General features: G+C 49.7%; 1 protein-coding gene across 1 annotated transcript; it reads right to left on the bottom strand.

Annotated features, from left to right (window-relative positions):
- Window positions 1-219: 219 nt before the first annotated feature.
- On the bottom strand, window positions 220-16,912 carry SDC4 (syndecan 4). The gene is made up of 5 exons (XM_062505332.1): window positions 16,838-16,912; window positions 3,264-3,405; window positions 2,341-2,393; window positions 1,915-2,098; window positions 220-660 (listed from the first exon to the last, which is right to left on the bottom strand). Exons 1-5 carry the CDS (start codon window positions 16,910-16,912, stop codon window positions 509-511), a joined length of 606 nt encoding a protein of 201 aa, XP_062361316.1. The 3' UTR covers window positions 220-508.
- Between the last annotated feature and the right edge of the window lie 561 nt (window positions 16,913-17,473).

Here is a 17,473-nt window from a genome sequence, read left to right as displayed (position 1 = left end):
CTTGTGGGCCTTTTACTCCCAGATAAGGCAACATTATCTGTAGTGTAAGAGATTCATAAATAGTTCTCCACAAAAATGCTTCACATCAACAGCCTGCTGCAAGACATCTAGTAGCAAGATTTATAAAAAAAGCCATCTTCTACAGAAGCAGCCAATCCCAGCACAGCATGCTGGATGCAAACACATGGTGTTTGCTTCCATACAGTCTGGTTTGTGTTTATATACCCTCTATAAAACCAAGCAGAAAATTTGGCATCTTTATTCTTTTTACACTAACTTAGAAAAAAAAATACACTGAGGTTTTTTTTTTTCAGACTCTTTGTATTTCATTGGGCCCTTGTTAGCTGAGCAGGATGGGAAGGGTCACGAAGGAAGTTTGTTTTTTCTCAAAGTCACTTTGAAATTCAATCCAAAAAATAAAAAGCATTTTTCAGCACATCTCATCTGAGGGCACAGTGTTTCCATACAGTCTGTCTGTCCCTTGATGGGTACAAGGTGCTGCTGAGCTTTAGGCATAGAACTCATTTGTGGGGGCTTTCTTGTAGATGGGTTTCTTCCCCAGGTCGTAACTGCCCTCATCCTTTTTCTTCATGCGATAGACCAAGAGCAGGATCAGGAAGATGGCGAACAGGAGACCCACTGCTCCTCCTGCGATGAGAGCTGGGGAGGAAAGAGAGGCTGGAATAAGTCTTGGACAACTCCACACCACCAGTGACATCACAAAATCTGCTCCAAGAGCAGCAGCCCCCAGAGCTGCCTGCAGGGTCCATGTGCCTGTCGCTGTATGTGCTGGCACTTTCAGCAACAGCAGATTTTACTGGGAAAGGCCAGGATTGCTTCCAGTCCAACCACAGAACAATCACATGTTCCACATTAACCAATTTGAGCTAATATTCCAGTTAAATCCAAAAAAGAAATGTTGACAAGATTATGTTCTCCTTGTAGAGAGACAAAAGAAGAAAACCCCACCCAAAAAACGACCACAACAACCCACAAGAAAAGGGTACAGCTCAATCTGAATGTTTTGTTAACTACCTGTGTGAGCACACCCTGGGGAACTCTGCATTTCAATTCATCAACATCCAATTACCAACACCACTTCCCTCAAAAAAAGGAAAAAACAAACCACACCAGAAAACCCCAACAACCAAAACTCACAAACCTGCACAAACCCACTAAGGTTTCCTCTCTCCTCACAGAAAGGGTGATCACAAGACTTCATTGACGTTTACCCCTTGTTGTGACACCTATTCCTTGCACTAAAACAGCTTCTTTGCTACACAGTTTTGCAATCCACTCTTCCAATTTCTTCTCTGACTGGGAGGATGGCTGCAGATCAGCTCCAAGGGCTTGGGTTTATACTTGGACCATCAGGCCAAGTGCCTGAATCAGCAATAGGCTGGAGACAGACCTGTCCCACACGCTGAGGGCAAGGCAGTCACTTGGTTTTGCTCTGGACATTGGTACTCAGATTCCTACAGCTGCCCGTGTGTTGCAATCCCTTAGAGGGGTTGCTTGGCTCCCGGCAAAGCTCAGAAAAGGGGGAACTTGGGCAGAAGTTGGAAGGAAAGATGCCTGTATTTGATATGAAAGTCTATGATGTCACTGCTTTATGGCCAGAGATGCCTCTTGTTGAGGCAGTATCTGGGTGCAGAGCAGCTGCCACATGAGTTAAGCCAACAGTCAGCTGGCAAGCTCAAAAACAAGCTGTTTATCCCAGCAAAGACAGCAGCAGGCTCTGCTGTGCTGTTGCTTAGGGACTGGGAGGCAGAAGCCACCCTGCTACAGGTAGCCACAGAGGTAAAACAACTCATTCCCCATCAGCAGGGAGCTGCTCCCCAGAGAAACAGGGAACAACAGAAGCCATTTTGACTTTCAGTATTAATGATTTACCAGGACAAGGTGGAGTATTACCTGTAAGGACTTCTGTTCTTTCAAAGATGCTGCTGTTGGCTGTGCTTGCCATGGAGATCTTGTTGGACAGGTTCTCTTCGACAGGTACAGCTTTGTCTGGAATGATTTCATTGTCCACCATTGCGTTTTCCTTCTCACCTTCTATCTTTCTTCCAGTATCTCCAGGGATATAGTTGTCAGATATCTACAGAACACAGACAAACCACACCCGTTAGCAAGCAGCACCCAGCCTACCCAGAGCTGAAACCAGGAGGGTGTGCAGGGCATAGAAAGTTTGCTCAGTGCATTACAAGTACACTGTGCCTGCTCATGCAGGTGGATTTGTCTTGATGCCACATCTTGTAGGTGGGGGGATGTTCAGAAAGTTGCACAGACAGACCAGAGGAGCTACATGCTGCTTAACTACCACACTAGGGCAATACCTACCACAGGGGAATCCATGGTGGTCAGATACAAGCCATCTTCAGAGTCTGGGTAGTCTGCAGAAGGGGCAAAAAAAATAACAAAGGCTCTCAAGTTTTTGTCTCATAACACACTGTTTCTACAGAATTCAGGTACTTCCTGCAATACCAGCAACTGCACATTATCTAGGACTCTTGTCCTCTACAATTCCCTCTTATCTATTAGTACTATTTACCATTTAATGACTTGGATTGCACAAGACCACTGCATGCAATCTTGAAACCAACACCTCTCCAATGGGAGGGATCTTCAGCTGGACCCATTGGCCCCTGCAGAGCAGGTGTGCCATAGTTTACAAGATAATGCCAATGGAGGGCACTGCTCCCACTGCCCATCCCTAAAGGATCCTTCACCAACCCTCCTGATCTGCCCAAACACGTCAGGCACCGATTTCAGCATTTGCTCTCTTACTTGGAGAGAACAAACGTTCACATAAAGGGACACAGAGCTACAGAAACTGGTTTGGGCAGGGAGCTTTGCATGTCACAGAGAGTTCACTTGAACACCAGTTAGTCCTTTACCTTGTTTGGCCTCAAGTGTGATAATAACTTTAAGCCTTTTAACATTGCCTCAACAATAGATTGTTTTTCTTAAGGTTTCTTAGCAGTTCTTTGGAGTTCAACAGGAAAAAGATCCAGCCAGTACAAGGGCTTTTCATTTGCAGCAAGACAAGCTTGGCTGGACTTCATCTATCCTCCCTGAGTGATTCAACATCATAGCACCACTACTTTCACTGTTCTCATCTGAGTGACTAAAAGTCACAGTTTTCATCTCCACATGACACTGTGGTTCCTCTGGAGCTCTGGCTGTGATTTAGCCCATCACTCAAAGGCTAGTGCTGAAAAATTTCACAGCAACAGCTGAGGGAGATCTACTTCCCCACTTACCTCCTGACCCAGATGTCTCATCTATATCTAACCCATCAGTGGTTAAATAAGGCCTGAATTCACCAATATCTTCATCATCTGGCAAGTCTCCAGAGGCAGGGTAGTCAAGCCATCCAGCATCCATGGTTTCAGTTTCTCTCACCTGTAAATGGGGTGGAGACATGTTAAATAGGAGACAACTCTCCAGAAGCATTTCACAGAAGGCTCAGAGCCTCACCATATCACTTCCACCAGAAAAACATTAAATGTTGAACTCCCTCTCCACCAAAAGTATTCTCTTTATCAGCTGAATTTCCCTAGAATTTCTCAGAACAGAAGTGAGAGCCAGTCTGGGAGGGGAATTTCCTGAGGACTACAGATTAAAAGAGGTTCACCTGAACACACAGGGTGAAAACACCATGACAGGAACTTGGTCAGAAGTTTGTGGCAAAGCATTTGGAAAAGCAGTTACCTTCAGTTTATGACAGGGGAGACTTTGGAAGGACTTGTTATTCCCCAGAAAAAAGCCTGTCACATGTAGGTCAGTTTTTTGCATAGTATCAAAGCCATGCCAAAGCAGTTCCTCAGTCTTTATACTGAGAACAAGTCTATTTTACCACCCAAGGGTAAAAAGCTGGTCTGTCAGTTCAGCTGAACTGCAGTGCAATACAGACTGAGTTCAAGAGCGCTGGCTATCAATAATGACTTGCCTGAAGGAAGAGCTTCCCCTGCATCACCTTTTTAAAAAGCATGTAAACAAACAAACAAACATAAAATATCTCCAGGATCCAAAGGCCCAAGGAGTGCAGTTACAGCACAAAAGCTGGAGAGCCTCCCAGATATCAGCTGTTTGGCCACAATGGCAATTTGCACACCAGAGCTCATTTGCACTTGGACCTTCAAGGAGCCACAAGCCCAAATCTCCTGCCCTCAAAGTTATGCAACTTCCCAGAATTATTCTTCCTTGCCCCACAGTCCTCGGGCCAGGCCAGTGAGGGTACCACAGGTATGAGCTTTGGGGTTGCTCAACACCACCCCACAGATTCCAGATGCTTCCACAGACATGAAATTATCAGGACGGAGGGGGACTCAACCCCTTCCCCCAAGGCAAGGGGCACAGTGCAGATGAACGGGTCCCTTAGCTGGGGGCTAAGCTGACAACATTCTTTTGTGCTGTCCTCACAGGACAACTGGGAAGTCCCGACAAAGGTTTTGTCTACTCAGAAGAGCATTCCACAGTTCTGTACATCGAGGGTTTTTCTCGATGTACAAACTTACCAGGCTACAGCTTCACTGGGGTGAGGATGATCAGAAAACTGGTGGGGACACTTAGAGCTGCATGGCAGCACCACCAAGCCCTGAGCAGCTGGGCTCAGCCCTCCTGCTCACCTGGCCAGGTGTGGCCCACCCCACAGCCCAGAGGTGAGGAATTACATCCGCCATCCATCTCTAACCAAGGTAAACAACCAGCCACGAGCCATGTGTCAGCTGCCTCTGCCCACAGCCCCAGCCCTGCTCCCAGCCCCATCCCCAGCCCACTGGCATACAGGATTTTCCACGAACAAGCACAAGATGTTTCTCATTTTGCACCAGGAGCAGCGGCACTGGATGTGCTTTTCCTTGCTTATTGAGGCATTTTTTGGTTTCCCCAGCAACTCCGCTACAGGATAATCAGATGAAAAGCCCAGAGGCCATGAAGTGCTGAGGCCAGTTCTCCTCCCAGACCCGCTCTCTGCTATGCCAAGCCTGGCACTAGATGCTGGGAAGGGGGCTGGGAGGAAAGGAATCATCTCCCAGCCTGGAATCAGGCATTCCTAACATTACGGATCACTTGCTCCAAGGCAAATCCATTTCAAGATATTCAAAACCCAGCCAAAGCCAGCCCTGCAATAGAAACTGCTTGCCAGCATGCAGTAGTTGTTCTCAGGGCAGATTCTGGCCATTTCATCGAGGGGCAGGAAGAACCCAACCCTTGGGGCTGGGGAGCACGTTTGCTGCAGATCCAAAGAATCCTGCACAGGGCAGAGATGGATGTTGGCAAGTCCTGTGCTGAGCCACACCCCGGTGCCAGCTCACCCTGTACTTCACCATGAGTCACAGCCAGGAATGTCCAAGCAAGAGCAGCTCAAGAAAACCCAGCTTTAAGCCTCAGGGTGGCTGGAAAGCCCACTGGCCTTATCAGATCAGCCCAGTCACCAGCTGAGTGGTGGCACACAGCCACAGTGATTAGTGCACTGTGCAACACACCAGGTCTGGCTATCAAAAAAACCTTAGTTAAATCAGGACAGACAGTGTTTACCAGCAGGGCACATAACAAGGAAATTACTGACTCACAAGCATAAATAAGATTATGTGGGAGCGTTCCCTGAACTCATTCTTCATCATCCTCTTGAGCAAGGATGGGGAAGTTCCCGGGAGCCGCAAGAACCTCTCAAACAGTACAGGAAACTTTTCTTGTGGGCAGTGGCCTCACATTACAGGTTCATCCGACAGAAAAGTAAGAGGGCTGATGGGCACCTCCACAATTACTGTCCAGGTTTCAAGGCATGTACTTCTAGGAAGCAGGCCTTGCCTGGGAGCTGGGGCACGGGCAGGCTGGAAAGAGTTAACACTGGAAAGCAGTGCTCACTGCTTTCAGAGGGCAGATCTGGGACAGGCACATTCCTTGCATACACACCTGTGAGAGGGCACACAGGCACCTTCACAGGACTTAAAAGCAAGAGCTTTGGGTTTCCCAAGTACCACATGAAGACCTCCCTGGAGTATTGTTTAAAGTAAGTACATCCTTTTCCAAGAGCAGGCAGTCCTCCTTGCAGCTCTGCTGCTTGGTGAAGGGGCACCACAGAAGGTGCCCACACCTCCTCTGGGCTTTCAGGCTGCAGCCAAGAGGAAAAAATCTCCGAGATGGCCACAAGAGGATGGTCAGCCCTTGCCAAGTCATTCCTGGCCACAGCCAGCTTAACACCTCCTGCAAATGCCAGCTGGAGAAGGGCACTGCTCAGAGCCTGCTTCCCACCACCTGCTATCCCCACTGGAGCCAGCCAGGGACCTGCAGGGAGAGCTGGGTGCACAGCCCCACCTCACCCTGGCAGCTGAAGTAGAGTCCTACCATCAATATGCTCCTCTCTAGGAGGGGTCTGAACGGGAATCAACCTTTGCTGCAGGAGTCTAGTTCAATGATTTCTTCCTCACGTTAAGCAGCTTTATCCCCAGTAAGCACAAAGGGAGATTATACAGCGTGCTGAGGAGCAGAAGCTTTTCCTGCCTGCCAGTGGCAAAAAAAAAATAAATAAATAAGAGTTTATTCCCTGCCAAACAACAACCATGTCAGGCACGTGAACTGCGAGTGTCATTCCTGGAAAAGCTGGGCACAGAGGCCTCGTGTTTTGAAACAGGCTGCACTGCTGGATGAAGCCAGACACTCTTTGCTCAGTGGAGGCACAGGAATAGCACCCTGGGACCCCAGGCAGCCCTGCTGTGCTCCATCCCTAACCCATTCCACTCCATTTTGTGCTCCTGGGGTCTTTCCTTATAGCCCCAGAACACCACTCACCTCTTCTCAAAGCAAGATCAGCTGTTTATTGAGGCAACAAGTAAAGTTTCTGTGCAATGTGTGAATTTCCCCAGCCAAGTTCTGGGAAATAACAAATGCAGGCAGCTCACCTGCCCCAGCCTACATGTCCTCACTACAGCCTTTGCAAATCCATTCCAAAAAAAAAAAACAATTATGTTTTGGGGCAGAGACAAAGTTTTCCAGACATGGAACTGGCTTTTACAGCTGTCCCTTGTCTCTGATCAAACACAAGAGTTCATTAAAAGCTCCTTTGAAGGGTCAAAGCCAGCAAGCTGCAAAGGGAGTCAGACCTGCAGGGACTGGGACATTCACAGTGTACAGAGCCCTTTATCAAGTTTATAATTTTGGCATGGAGACCCAGCGCTTGCTCCTGGTCTCCCTCCCCAGCACTGTGTACATAAACCTGGGAGTAAACAGGAGCAAGGTGAAAGTCAACCTTCCCTAGACAAAAGCACATGGAGCTGGGCCAGCCTGGGAGGTGGCAGAAGAGGGCAGAGGCACAGACCTGCTAAGTCTGTGTAGCCTGCAGGGACAGGTAGGTGTGAGCTGCTCCCAGGGCTTCTCAGGTGCTCTGCACTCAGGGCCAGTCGTACAGAACACCTCATTTCACTGCAGCAAGCAGCAATATACAAAACATCCTCCCCAGATCCTGTGCTGTCACAGACAGATGTCACCTCACAGCACCACAATGCACAACTATCAGCATAACCAGGAAAGGCTCCTGGACAACGTGAGCAGCTGCAAGGATGCAGAGCTCTGTAAACCAGTGAGCCCAAGAGGGGATTTCCATACAGTTCACTTCCACCCAGCTCTTGCAGGAACCCACAAACCAGGAAGGTTTTAAAGCTCATGCCAAGCATGTGAAAGAGCAGGTGTTAAGAATGAGCTCACCCCCTTGAAGCCCCAACAGCTCCCCAAAAGCAGATGAGCCACAGAGCACTGAAAACAGGGCAGCTCAGCCAGTGTGAAACACCAAACAGAGCTATCTCCACAGGAGGGAGGTGTGCAGCAACAACAGGCAAAGACTGCTCTATCTTCCCATCTGAATAAGCATTAAAAAAAACTTATTAGAAGTGACATGAGCTTCCAGCAGAGGCAGCTCCTTCCAGACAAGTAAGGGAAGGCTCTTATTCCCACCCAAAACACCCTTCACTCCCTTCCCTCACTCCATACTTCAGCTCTGTGTAAGGGAGAAGAAAATAAGCACATAAAAGTCATTTTAGTCCTGAGAGCAAAGCAAATATCAACATTTCAACTGAAGTCACACCTAACTCCCTTAACACATCAGCCACAGTAAAATAATACAAAAATCCACTTGTGCCAGCTCCTTGTGACCATGCCTGGAGGTATCATTTTACCACCTATTTCTGGTCACTCTGTCCCACATAACTTTCAGCACACACAGCCCGCACTGGCCTTTGTGCTAAGGGACAAAAGTTAAACACGTCCCGTCCAGGCATATGTTTGCATTTAGTTGCATGACAAGATCACCTGAGGCTTCCAGACGTAGTTAAATACTACCTTTGCTCAACAGTTTCCAAGCAGACTTAGAGCAGGGCCACAGCCACCCTTGCCCATCTCCTCTGACAGCCACTGGCCAGCACTCCCACCACAGTGACCCATAAAGGTAAATCCATGACACTCTGAGGACTAAGGGAGAAATCAGAGTGGAGTACACACCAGGGCTTGCAGACAGCACCAGTACTGCAGTCCGTGCCTCTTACCAAAGAGGGGGAAAGAATATTTTTTTAAATTGTTCTCAGTAACAACAAAAGGGTTTTGTTTAATAAGTCAGCAAAAACAACATGCAGGCTGGGGAACTGTTCAGCTGGTTAGAGCACCACTTACTGGAGGTGAGTTCAGGGAAGCCTGCTCAGTCCCTGTCCCTGCAGGTCTCCATCTCCTGTGTGTGTGCTCACACTCACAGCCCACGTGCAGAAGGGCACATCCAGCCCTATGCCAGCCCCATCCCAGCCCCATTCCCCGTGTGATTCTTTAAGCCGTGTCACCACAAGCAGCTCTCCCGGGGGCTCATGCGGCAGCACAGCCACAATCCCCGTGACAACTCCACTGTAATCCCGGGCTCCGGAGAGCCAGTCGCTGTCACGGGTGCAGCAGGGATGAATCCTCCCAGGCCCCGACTGCTCCAAATAGGCTTCCTTGCACTTACAAAGTCAAACCTCAGCTACCTTTGAGCTTACACACAGCCTGTTCCCTCCAGCCCACATCGTACACTGGCCACGCTGCAAGAGCGCAGAGAGATAAAAAGGAATGAACTCTTGTTTAACTGCTTTTGCCTGATTATCAGCCAAGAGCAAAGCCATGAAGATAGAGTCCTCTGCCAGAAAGGCCCATGCTGGAATAGGTTTATTGCAATGGTGGCAAAATAGCTGCTCTGAACACTCGAATCCAAGCTCCAGAGCCCGAGCGGGAAGGAGATGACCACACTTCCCACTCCAGCTCAGAGAGATAAAGCTCAGCAGGCAATTGCAGATGGTTGTGTATCCATCTGCATTGCCCTGAAGCAAGTGAAGAAAGTTTGGAGGAAAACTACAGGAGGAAAAAGCAGCTCTCATGTGACTCAAGAGGAAAACAACTGTGACAGAGACATTTCACAACCCTGAAGGGCTCTCCCGGTCACAGGCCATGATACACACCTAGTTCATAAAGCGATTATATATTTTTATTGTATTTACAAACCTAATCATAAGTAATTCATGTGCTTGATTGTCCAGAGCTCAGCTCAGAAGCTGGAAAAATTCTGTTCAAGCGTAAAAAAGGAATTCACAGTTTTTCCAGCTCACAGCTCACTCTGAGTTGCCCTAGTCTGTAATAAATGCTTCTACTGCACCCTTGTCCGTGGAAGAAAAAAAGGATATAAATGCCCCAGCAAAACAGCTTTTCCATCAAGGATGATTTTTCATGCTGACACTTCAGACTTGGGATATTTCACATGTCACACCTCCCCCTCATGCCAGGAAGAAGAGGTCTGCCCTCACTGCCCTTTCCTAGAATACAGCTACACCTCAATGCTTCCCTGAACACGCACACAAGCAGAATTTCCACTTGGCAAGAAATGTGTGACGTGCATTTTTGGGATCTTTATGCTCCCTCATGCCAGAGCATTAGCAAAATTAAGCCAGGCAGACACCCAACTTCAAAGAGTGCCCTTGCTATCTGGCTCACCATGCAGCTAATCTCAGCCTGTTTGTACAGTCAAGATTCCCAATGCTGCGCCCTACAAATGCTTCCCTCCCACGATCCGTTTTAATCTAATCAGAAGTAGTAGCCCAAAGATTTAGGCTTAGCCCAGGCAGCTGAGCTCTGCCAGCACAGTTATGCTATTTCAAGCCTTGCTCTGCTGGCAAAGGTGCCAGCAAGGAACAGCAGCAGAGGAAGTTATCGGCACAGAAGCACTCAAACCACTGGAGTGCTGCTGCTACGCTATCAGCCATACACCCCTGTGAGCATTTATACAAACAAACATTTCAACAGCAGGGATTTTCCTGGCTAGCCGCAGCACCAGAGGCTGGGTTTTCAGTGCATGAGGTTTGGTGGGGGTTTTTTGGTTTGTTTCTTCACAATGACATTGCCTACTTCTGGCTTGGCTTGGGGCCAGAGAGCAGCAGACACAGCGCGTGCTGTTCGGGATAATGCAGCTGTACTTCAGGAAATCTGTCACTTCCAGAAGCATTTTCCTCCCTCTGAGGGCTCTGAACTCCCAAGGCAGGCTCCTTCCCCTCTCTGAGCAGAGGGTGAGCATCCAGCAGCAGTTTTCCAGCCCTCCCCTGAGCACGTCTGTCACAGCCAGAGCAGAGGGACCCAGCTTTTGTTTGGGTCACTCCTTCCCTGGCGCAGCAGAGCCCACGCTCGGCTGGACGAGCAAGTCTGTGAGTAACCAACACGCAGGACCAGCTCCTCGTACTCAGCCTCAGGAAATTTGGAATTAGCGCCAAGAACAGCCCGCGCGTAAACAGTCTCCTGCAAGATCCTGGCTCCAGACTCTGCTCCACTGCACACTGTGGATTTGCAATAAATATTTACCTCGCTGGGGAACAGAATCTTCCAAGCAAAAGCTCCTGACATCAGTAAAGGCTGTATTTCCATTTGGAGGAGAGTAGAAGCTTCTCTGTTTTTTAAAGCAGGACATTAGCCCACTAAAGCAGCTTCTGCCACCCTCCTAGCACCACACCAGTCAGGATCTGCCCCTCCACCTATAGGTCTCACTCCTCTCTAGGCCAGCACAGCATCACACCTGCTGCATTCCTTCCAGCCACACTCCTCTCCTGTCCTCTCAGTCACTCCGCCTTCTGCTCAGAGATTTCTGGCTACTGTGCTGTGCAGGTTACTTCAGTGCAACTCCAAGCACTTTCACAGTCATTAATGCACATTAGCACTGCTTTTTATTGTTCTATTTTGACTGTAACAGCAGCTAATGGGCAGGAGCCTGCAGCAAGCTAAGTGGGACAAGGCCACATCTCTTTGTACTCAAGTTTGACAGTTTTAGAGGAACCATGATGAAGATACCTTTTTCCCTCAGCAGGTAAGGTAGAGCAACATCCAAGAGAGAAATCCTTCCCATGGAAGGCTTTGCTTTCCCTGACAGAATAAGATTTGATTAAGCAAGCAGCAGCCGTGGTTTTGGTTGACATAAGACCAGCTTCTTGGGTAACAGTGCTATGGGTCTCCCAGTCTCCTTCCTGCCCCAAGGAGTGTCTCCCTGAGATTTTAATTAGCTGCTTTGATTTTTAAGTTATCCCAATAATTTGTCTAACAACAGCCTCTTGGCATTTCATAAGCAGAGCCTCAGCTTCAAAGGCTTTAAGGATAAAACTGACAAGAGTGCATACTTCCAGCAAAACTAAAGACTTTTACAGGAAGCACAATTTTCAAGTTAGCCAGCATTCTGAAATTGAGAGGGACGCAGCTACATCTTGCGTGCTTTCCCCTCCTACGCTGACATTTTCTCCAGATTCAGGATTAAGTATTCAACCCCCTCTTCTGAGACTTTATGCTCCTTTAGCTTGCTTTGAATGCTTTCAGTCATTCAGATAATACTGCTGCTTTCCTCCCTCCCATGCAACTCTTGTTTCCAACACTATCTGCCTGAAAATGAAGGAGCCACGGAGCTGCTAGAGCAAGTTACAGCTGCTCAAGACAGGGCCATTTTCTGATTTGTCTTTACCAACACCAACTCAGCCGCTGGCAGCAGTCACATGTCAGAGCCCGACAGCTTTTCTGCCCACCAAAGCCACAACCAGATTAAACAGGAGGCAGCAGCAAAGGCGCTCGGTGCCAAGGGCAGCACAGACCGGGTGCCAAGCAGCAGTGCCAGTTTTGCCTGTCATCCCTTTTCTAGCCCCGAAAAAAAAAAAAATCCACCTCTGTGCCGCAGTGCCCCATTAGTCTGAGTCACTGCTTTGGGTAAGGGGCCAGTGCCTTTACTCAGAGGGTGACAGCAGTGTCCTCAGGAGCTGGCATGCCAAGCCAAGTGCCAGAAACCTGAGTCACAGCATGACTGCTGCAAGACAGGGCAACACACAGCAGAGCTGCTCCTCTGACCACCAGCATTTACTGGACAAACATCCAGGCACACGTTTAAAGACAAAAAAATGTAAGTCTGAACTAACCTAGCAGCACAGCCCTAACTGCTCGTTAGTGTAGGATCTTTCACAGCTCCCCAGAGCAGAAGCTTATTACAAGTGAAACTCTAACTTGGCTGCTCTATCTATTCAGAGCCACCAAGCCTAGTCTCATCACAGGAGTCTCATTCTAGTGCAAATCATTTGAATCCTTAATCTCAAGCATTTGCATTCCAGCAAGTCTCAAACAAACAGCCACACAGGCTCCTCAACAGCAGCCCGGAGGTCAGGCGTGTGCAGGGGTTTGTCCCCCCCCCCCCGGTTTTGTAGCGCTTCAACTGCATCAGCTTCTCCTTTGAGGCTGCAAAAGCAGCAGAGCCCAGCTGTTGTTACAGGGCATAAGGGAACAGGACGTATTGAGTACAGGGGGAGAATGCAGCTGCAAGACCTAAGTGCAGGCTCAAGAGGATAAATGTGAACTCAAGAGCTAGGAAGTGTTTTGAAGGATGGATGCTGCATTTAGTCTGGCAGAAGTGATAGCTGGGGAGTTCTGTGGGATCACAGAGCCACGATAATGTAATCAAGCAATCTTACAAATCAATCCGAGTAATTTACATCACAGACCATGGAACCACAGCTACCATGCCATCCTTACAGGTACAGATACTATCACTAATCAAAAAGTTTTTAAAGTTAAGTCCATCAATCCATTGATTTAAGGAAAAACAACTTGAACACAAAATAAAACACAACCCAGAGTCAAGGGGATTCAAGCAACCATGTTATTTCCAACAGAGCATTTACCATCAACAGGAGTCAAAAAGGAAGGAAAAGCAGCTGTAGGAGCTGTGCTGAAGCCTGCATGCTAAGCAACAAGCCAGGGTGACCCCGCTCCATCAACAATTGCAAAGTCAGGTTAGCAGCTTTTAGCTTGTGGTGGAAGTGGGGTACCAGCATTTTGAAAAGGCAGTATGACACCACAGGAAAATCATGGCAAGGTCACATTAGGCTCTAGTTCAGGCATTTGAGAGCAAATGGCCTCTCCATGGCATTCAAACAGCTCAAGGCAATAGCACAGCCATTAACAGAGGCTTGGAAGGGAAGGAAGAGAGGAAGACACATAGGAAAAACATTTTCCCTGCTGCTGGACTGGATACAGGCCTGTGCAGGATCTCAAAGTACCAAGACCTTAGGAGAGAGCAATCAAGTTGGCTAACAGCCTCTACTTCTACCTCTAGGGTGAATGAGCCTCTGGTATCACAACTCTGAAAAGTACCAAGTTCAGCCCCAATTTGCCTCTTGCATAAGATATTCAGGAAAGCTCTGAACCACAGGAAAGCACTCTCCAGCATGGGAGCTGGCAGCACTTGGGACAGAGGAGGGCTGGGCAGCAGTGCTGTTTCCCTGACTGTGCCCCAAGTGCTGCAGGGTGGCTGCTCCTACCCATGGGAACCTCTACATCCAAGGTGCTCAGCTGTGGAGGGACTGTGCAGCCCTGAACTCCACCCCAAGAGCTGGGCATGCAATTCAAGCAAGTACAAGGTGCTAAAGAAGTTGTTTTTTTCCTACATATTACAGTCATTTCACCCCAACAGTTATATGTCTGGCTTCCAGAACTCATGAGCTCCCTTCCCCTTCAAGGCTAAGGGACATCGCTTCAGTCATTTTGCTGCTCTGTGTTTCAAGGAGATTGAAGCAAAGCAGAGATTTTCCCCAAATGTAAACATGGCAAGTAAAGGTAAAATAAAGTAAAACATGCAGATAGCAATGTCTTGATTTGATTGGGAGGGACAGATGAGAAACTGGGCAAAGAGCAGAAAGAACAGGCCTCGGGGATCAATGGCAGCAGGACAAGCCAAACCGGTTTTAACATTAATAATGCTGCACTACTTTCCAAACACAGCTATCATCAACAAGACACCAGCTTTGCCAATCAGAAGGCCTCTGAGCACGACTGCTTTAAACCAGCAAACAGAGCCCACAAACAGCACGAAGCCTCCCCCGCCTCTCCCTGAGCAATCCTCTGCCAGCAGCTTCTGGGTTGGATTTGTGCTCCTCCGTACTGCTGAGGACACACAAACACGATGTGGTGGTGCTGCACGAAGAAGAGTTTTTCTGCATAGTTCAAGGCACAAAAGCAGGACAACTGCAACAAGCCTGCAGCCCACTAGCACTGCTACAGCCCTGCAGAGCTCGGGGCACTTGGCCCTTCTGCAGCCCAGACAAACTCAGCAGAGCCCAAGCCTGCAGCACAGGGAACACCTTCTGCCATGGGGGAATATCCCTTGCTTCCCTCCTGTGCTGCCAGGGGCGCCTCTGCATGCTAAATGCACAGGGAAAGCTCAGCAACACCACTCTGCCCAAACAAGGCAGACCTCACATCCTTTGTTAACTCCACTGATCTCACATCTTGGAAGCATTGGTGACTTTCTGTCTACCCCCCCCCAGCATCTTCTGCAGGAAGCCCATCCTTGCATAGCAGAGGGGAGCATCCTGCCCACACATCCTTTGCTTTCCAAGGCACTCAAGCAGAGAGGGCTGGGGACCACCTGGTGACATCAGGCATCAGCTCCAGCCCCCCTGAACCCCACGGGGAGAAGGCAATGTTCTCACACAAAGCTGCGGGGCTGTTGTAACACAACCCACCCACCCACAGCCTGAGCTCCAACGTCACACTCAGGCACTTCAGTAATATTCCCCACCCTCTTACACATCCAGGATTGCTTCACACGGAGAAATCCCGTTTACACCAGAAAGCCGCTCAAGGGGAAAAGAGCCAAGGCATTTTTTGTTTGTACAGGCTTGGGGAAATATTCAAGCACCGAATCACTCAATATCCATGCTCTTACATAAGTACAAGAAATACAATCCCCATCTTGTTAAGAAACAGCTACCTGTCTTCACCCTGCCCACATAGAAAAACCAAAAGCCACATGCTGTGCAGCTCTGCACGTTTTGGCTGTGCTATTAAAAAAAAAAAGAGAATATGGGAGGAGAACTCTCCCAACCGTGTGTCATCCTTGTCTCCTCCCCAGCAGCCTGTAACCCAAACAATTTGTTTGGCTTAAGCTTTCTAGCAGGCCAGTGTTACTTCTCAAGCATACACTCAGTCTTAGGTAGTTTAAAAGACACGGACAAATATTTCACATAAGTTCTATACAAGACCACACGTGTGCAAAATTTGTTGTCTTTGCAGAAACACGATGCTTGCAGACCAGTCCAGTCCCCAGGGACACCAAGTTGCATTGCATACCAAACATGGTCAGTGCAACTTCCAGATGCTGTCTGCCCCAAAGGTTTGCCCTACTAGTTTGGGCCAGTTCCCAAAGGACCGATTCACGTGCTTAATGGCAGGGATAAACACACCAGATTAGAGTAAAGTGGATTTGGGCTGCTTGGTTTTAGAGAGTAGTTGACAATTACTACAGATGCTCTCTGTGGGAGATTCCTGCTCAGCAACCCCCCAGCTATGTGCCCCTACTAGAAAGCAGCAGAGCCTTATCAGTTCTGATCTGCCCACCCAGCCTTCAGACCAAAACAAATCGATGTGAATGATTAAGCCTCCTTTGGGAACTCCTGATCTCCTGCAGTTACCTTAATCTCAGCAGCTCTTTCACACTAACAGAGGAATCTGCCCTGATTGCATTATCAGCAAGACGGTCACACACAAAAACAAACAAACAGCGGGGAAGCCAGAAACCCCAGATCTCTGCTTCTCCACGAAGACCTCACATACGCCAGCTTGATGAGTTCAAAATGTTTCACCTCATTATATGTTTAAGAGATTTTGAAACCCTCCAGGTAACGCGTCATTCTTCACTCCTATGCGGACGCGAGGTTTGATAGACACAGAGAGACACCAGGTACCAGCACAATCAGACTCAGGTAAGGCTGGAAAGCCTATCCAGGTGCTGTAACGCATCGCAAGCATCCAACCCACCGCACACGCACAAGAGAAGAAGAATTAAAGGACTTCCAGAAGTTGGAGGTTAAAGCTGCAATGGAGAGCAGCGCAGTTCCACCAGGCAGCCGGATGCCCCGCACAGCTGTACGGCCAGTCCCGTGAGCACGGCAGAGCTCGGGGCACAACGGGATACGTGAGGAGCGGCACAGCCGCGGGGACAGCGCGGCACCGGGCACGGCCGGGCCGGCACCGGGCTGCCTTGGCATCGGCCGGCGGGACCAGAGCCCGAGCCAAGCGAACCGGAGGAAGGAGGGGAACGGCCCTATCGCCGTCTCCCTATTTCCCACCCTTCCATTTCCCCGGAGAAGGGCAAACACCGCCCGGGGTGCAGCGGAGGCAGCGGCTCTCGGGCTGGCAGCGAGTGGGGCCCGAGACCCGCGGGTCACCCACCCACCATCCCCGGCACCGGGAGCTCTCCGCTGCCGGGGCAGACCCTCCCCTCTGCCCCCTTTCCCCGTGTCCCGGCGGAACTCACCGACTCGGCGGCGGCGGCTCGCAGGAGGAGGCCGAGCAGGAGCAGGGCCCGCAGCGGGACGCGGGGCAGCGGCATGGCTGGGCTAGGACACCGGGGCGAGGAGCGGCTGGGCCGGGCGGAACGGGCTCTGACCGAGCCCCGCCGCCGCCACCGCCCTTATAGGGCCGGCCGAGGAGAACGGGGGCGGAGCGGCGCTGCCCCCGCCCCGCCGGGAATGCCCCAGAGCCGAACCGGCACCGCGGGCTGCGAACGGCTCCGCACCGACACCGGGGCGGGGGGGGGCGGAGGGACACTGGGCACTGCCACCGTCACTGCGTTATGGGGAGCGGGAGGAAAGGAGAAAGGGGATCAAGGAAAAGGGAGGGAAGGGAGGGAAAAGGCAGGGAGAATGGGGTCAGGAGAAAAGGAAAGAAGGAAAAGGGTGGGAAAAGGGAGGGGAAGGGAAAGCGAAAGGGTGGGAGAAGTGAAAGAAGGAGAAAAGGGAAAAAAGATAAGGGAAAGCGGGGTAAGAAGGAGGAAAAGAGAAAGTGGGGGTAGTGGGCACACAGCATCCGCTTTTGCAGCATTCTACAAGTGACGATCTCACATTTACAGAAAGCCGAGCCCCTGTCCCTGGCAGCGTGTCGCCGTCGCGGT

Source organism: Cinclus cinclus, chromosome 18 (genome assembly GCF_963662255.1).
Source record: "Cinclus cinclus chromosome 18, bCinCin1.1, whole genome shotgun sequence".
In the NCBI taxonomy this organism is placed as follows: Eukaryota; Metazoa; Chordata; class Aves; order Passeriformes; family Cinclidae; genus Cinclus; species Cinclus cinclus.
Note: the sequence above shows the minus strand (reverse complement) of the source record. Positions and strands in the feature narration are given on the sequence as shown.

What these genes read in the sequence shown, in the direction of transcription:
- SDC4 (XM_062505332.1), bottom strand. Translation starts at nt 16,912, where the DNA reads ATGCCGCTGCCCCGCGTCCCGCTGCGGGCCCTGCTCCTGCTCGGCCTC. An exon ending in CCACCATGGATTCCCCTGTG is followed by an intron (nt 2,099 to 2,340) that starts GTAGGTATTGCC and finishes TGTGTTCTGTAG; the next exon opens with ATATCTGACAACTATATCCC. An exon ending in AAGAACAGAAGTCCTTACAG is followed by an intron (nt 661 to 1,914) that starts GTAATACTCCAC and finishes TTTCCTCCCCAG; the next exon opens with CTCTCATCGCAGGAGGAGCA.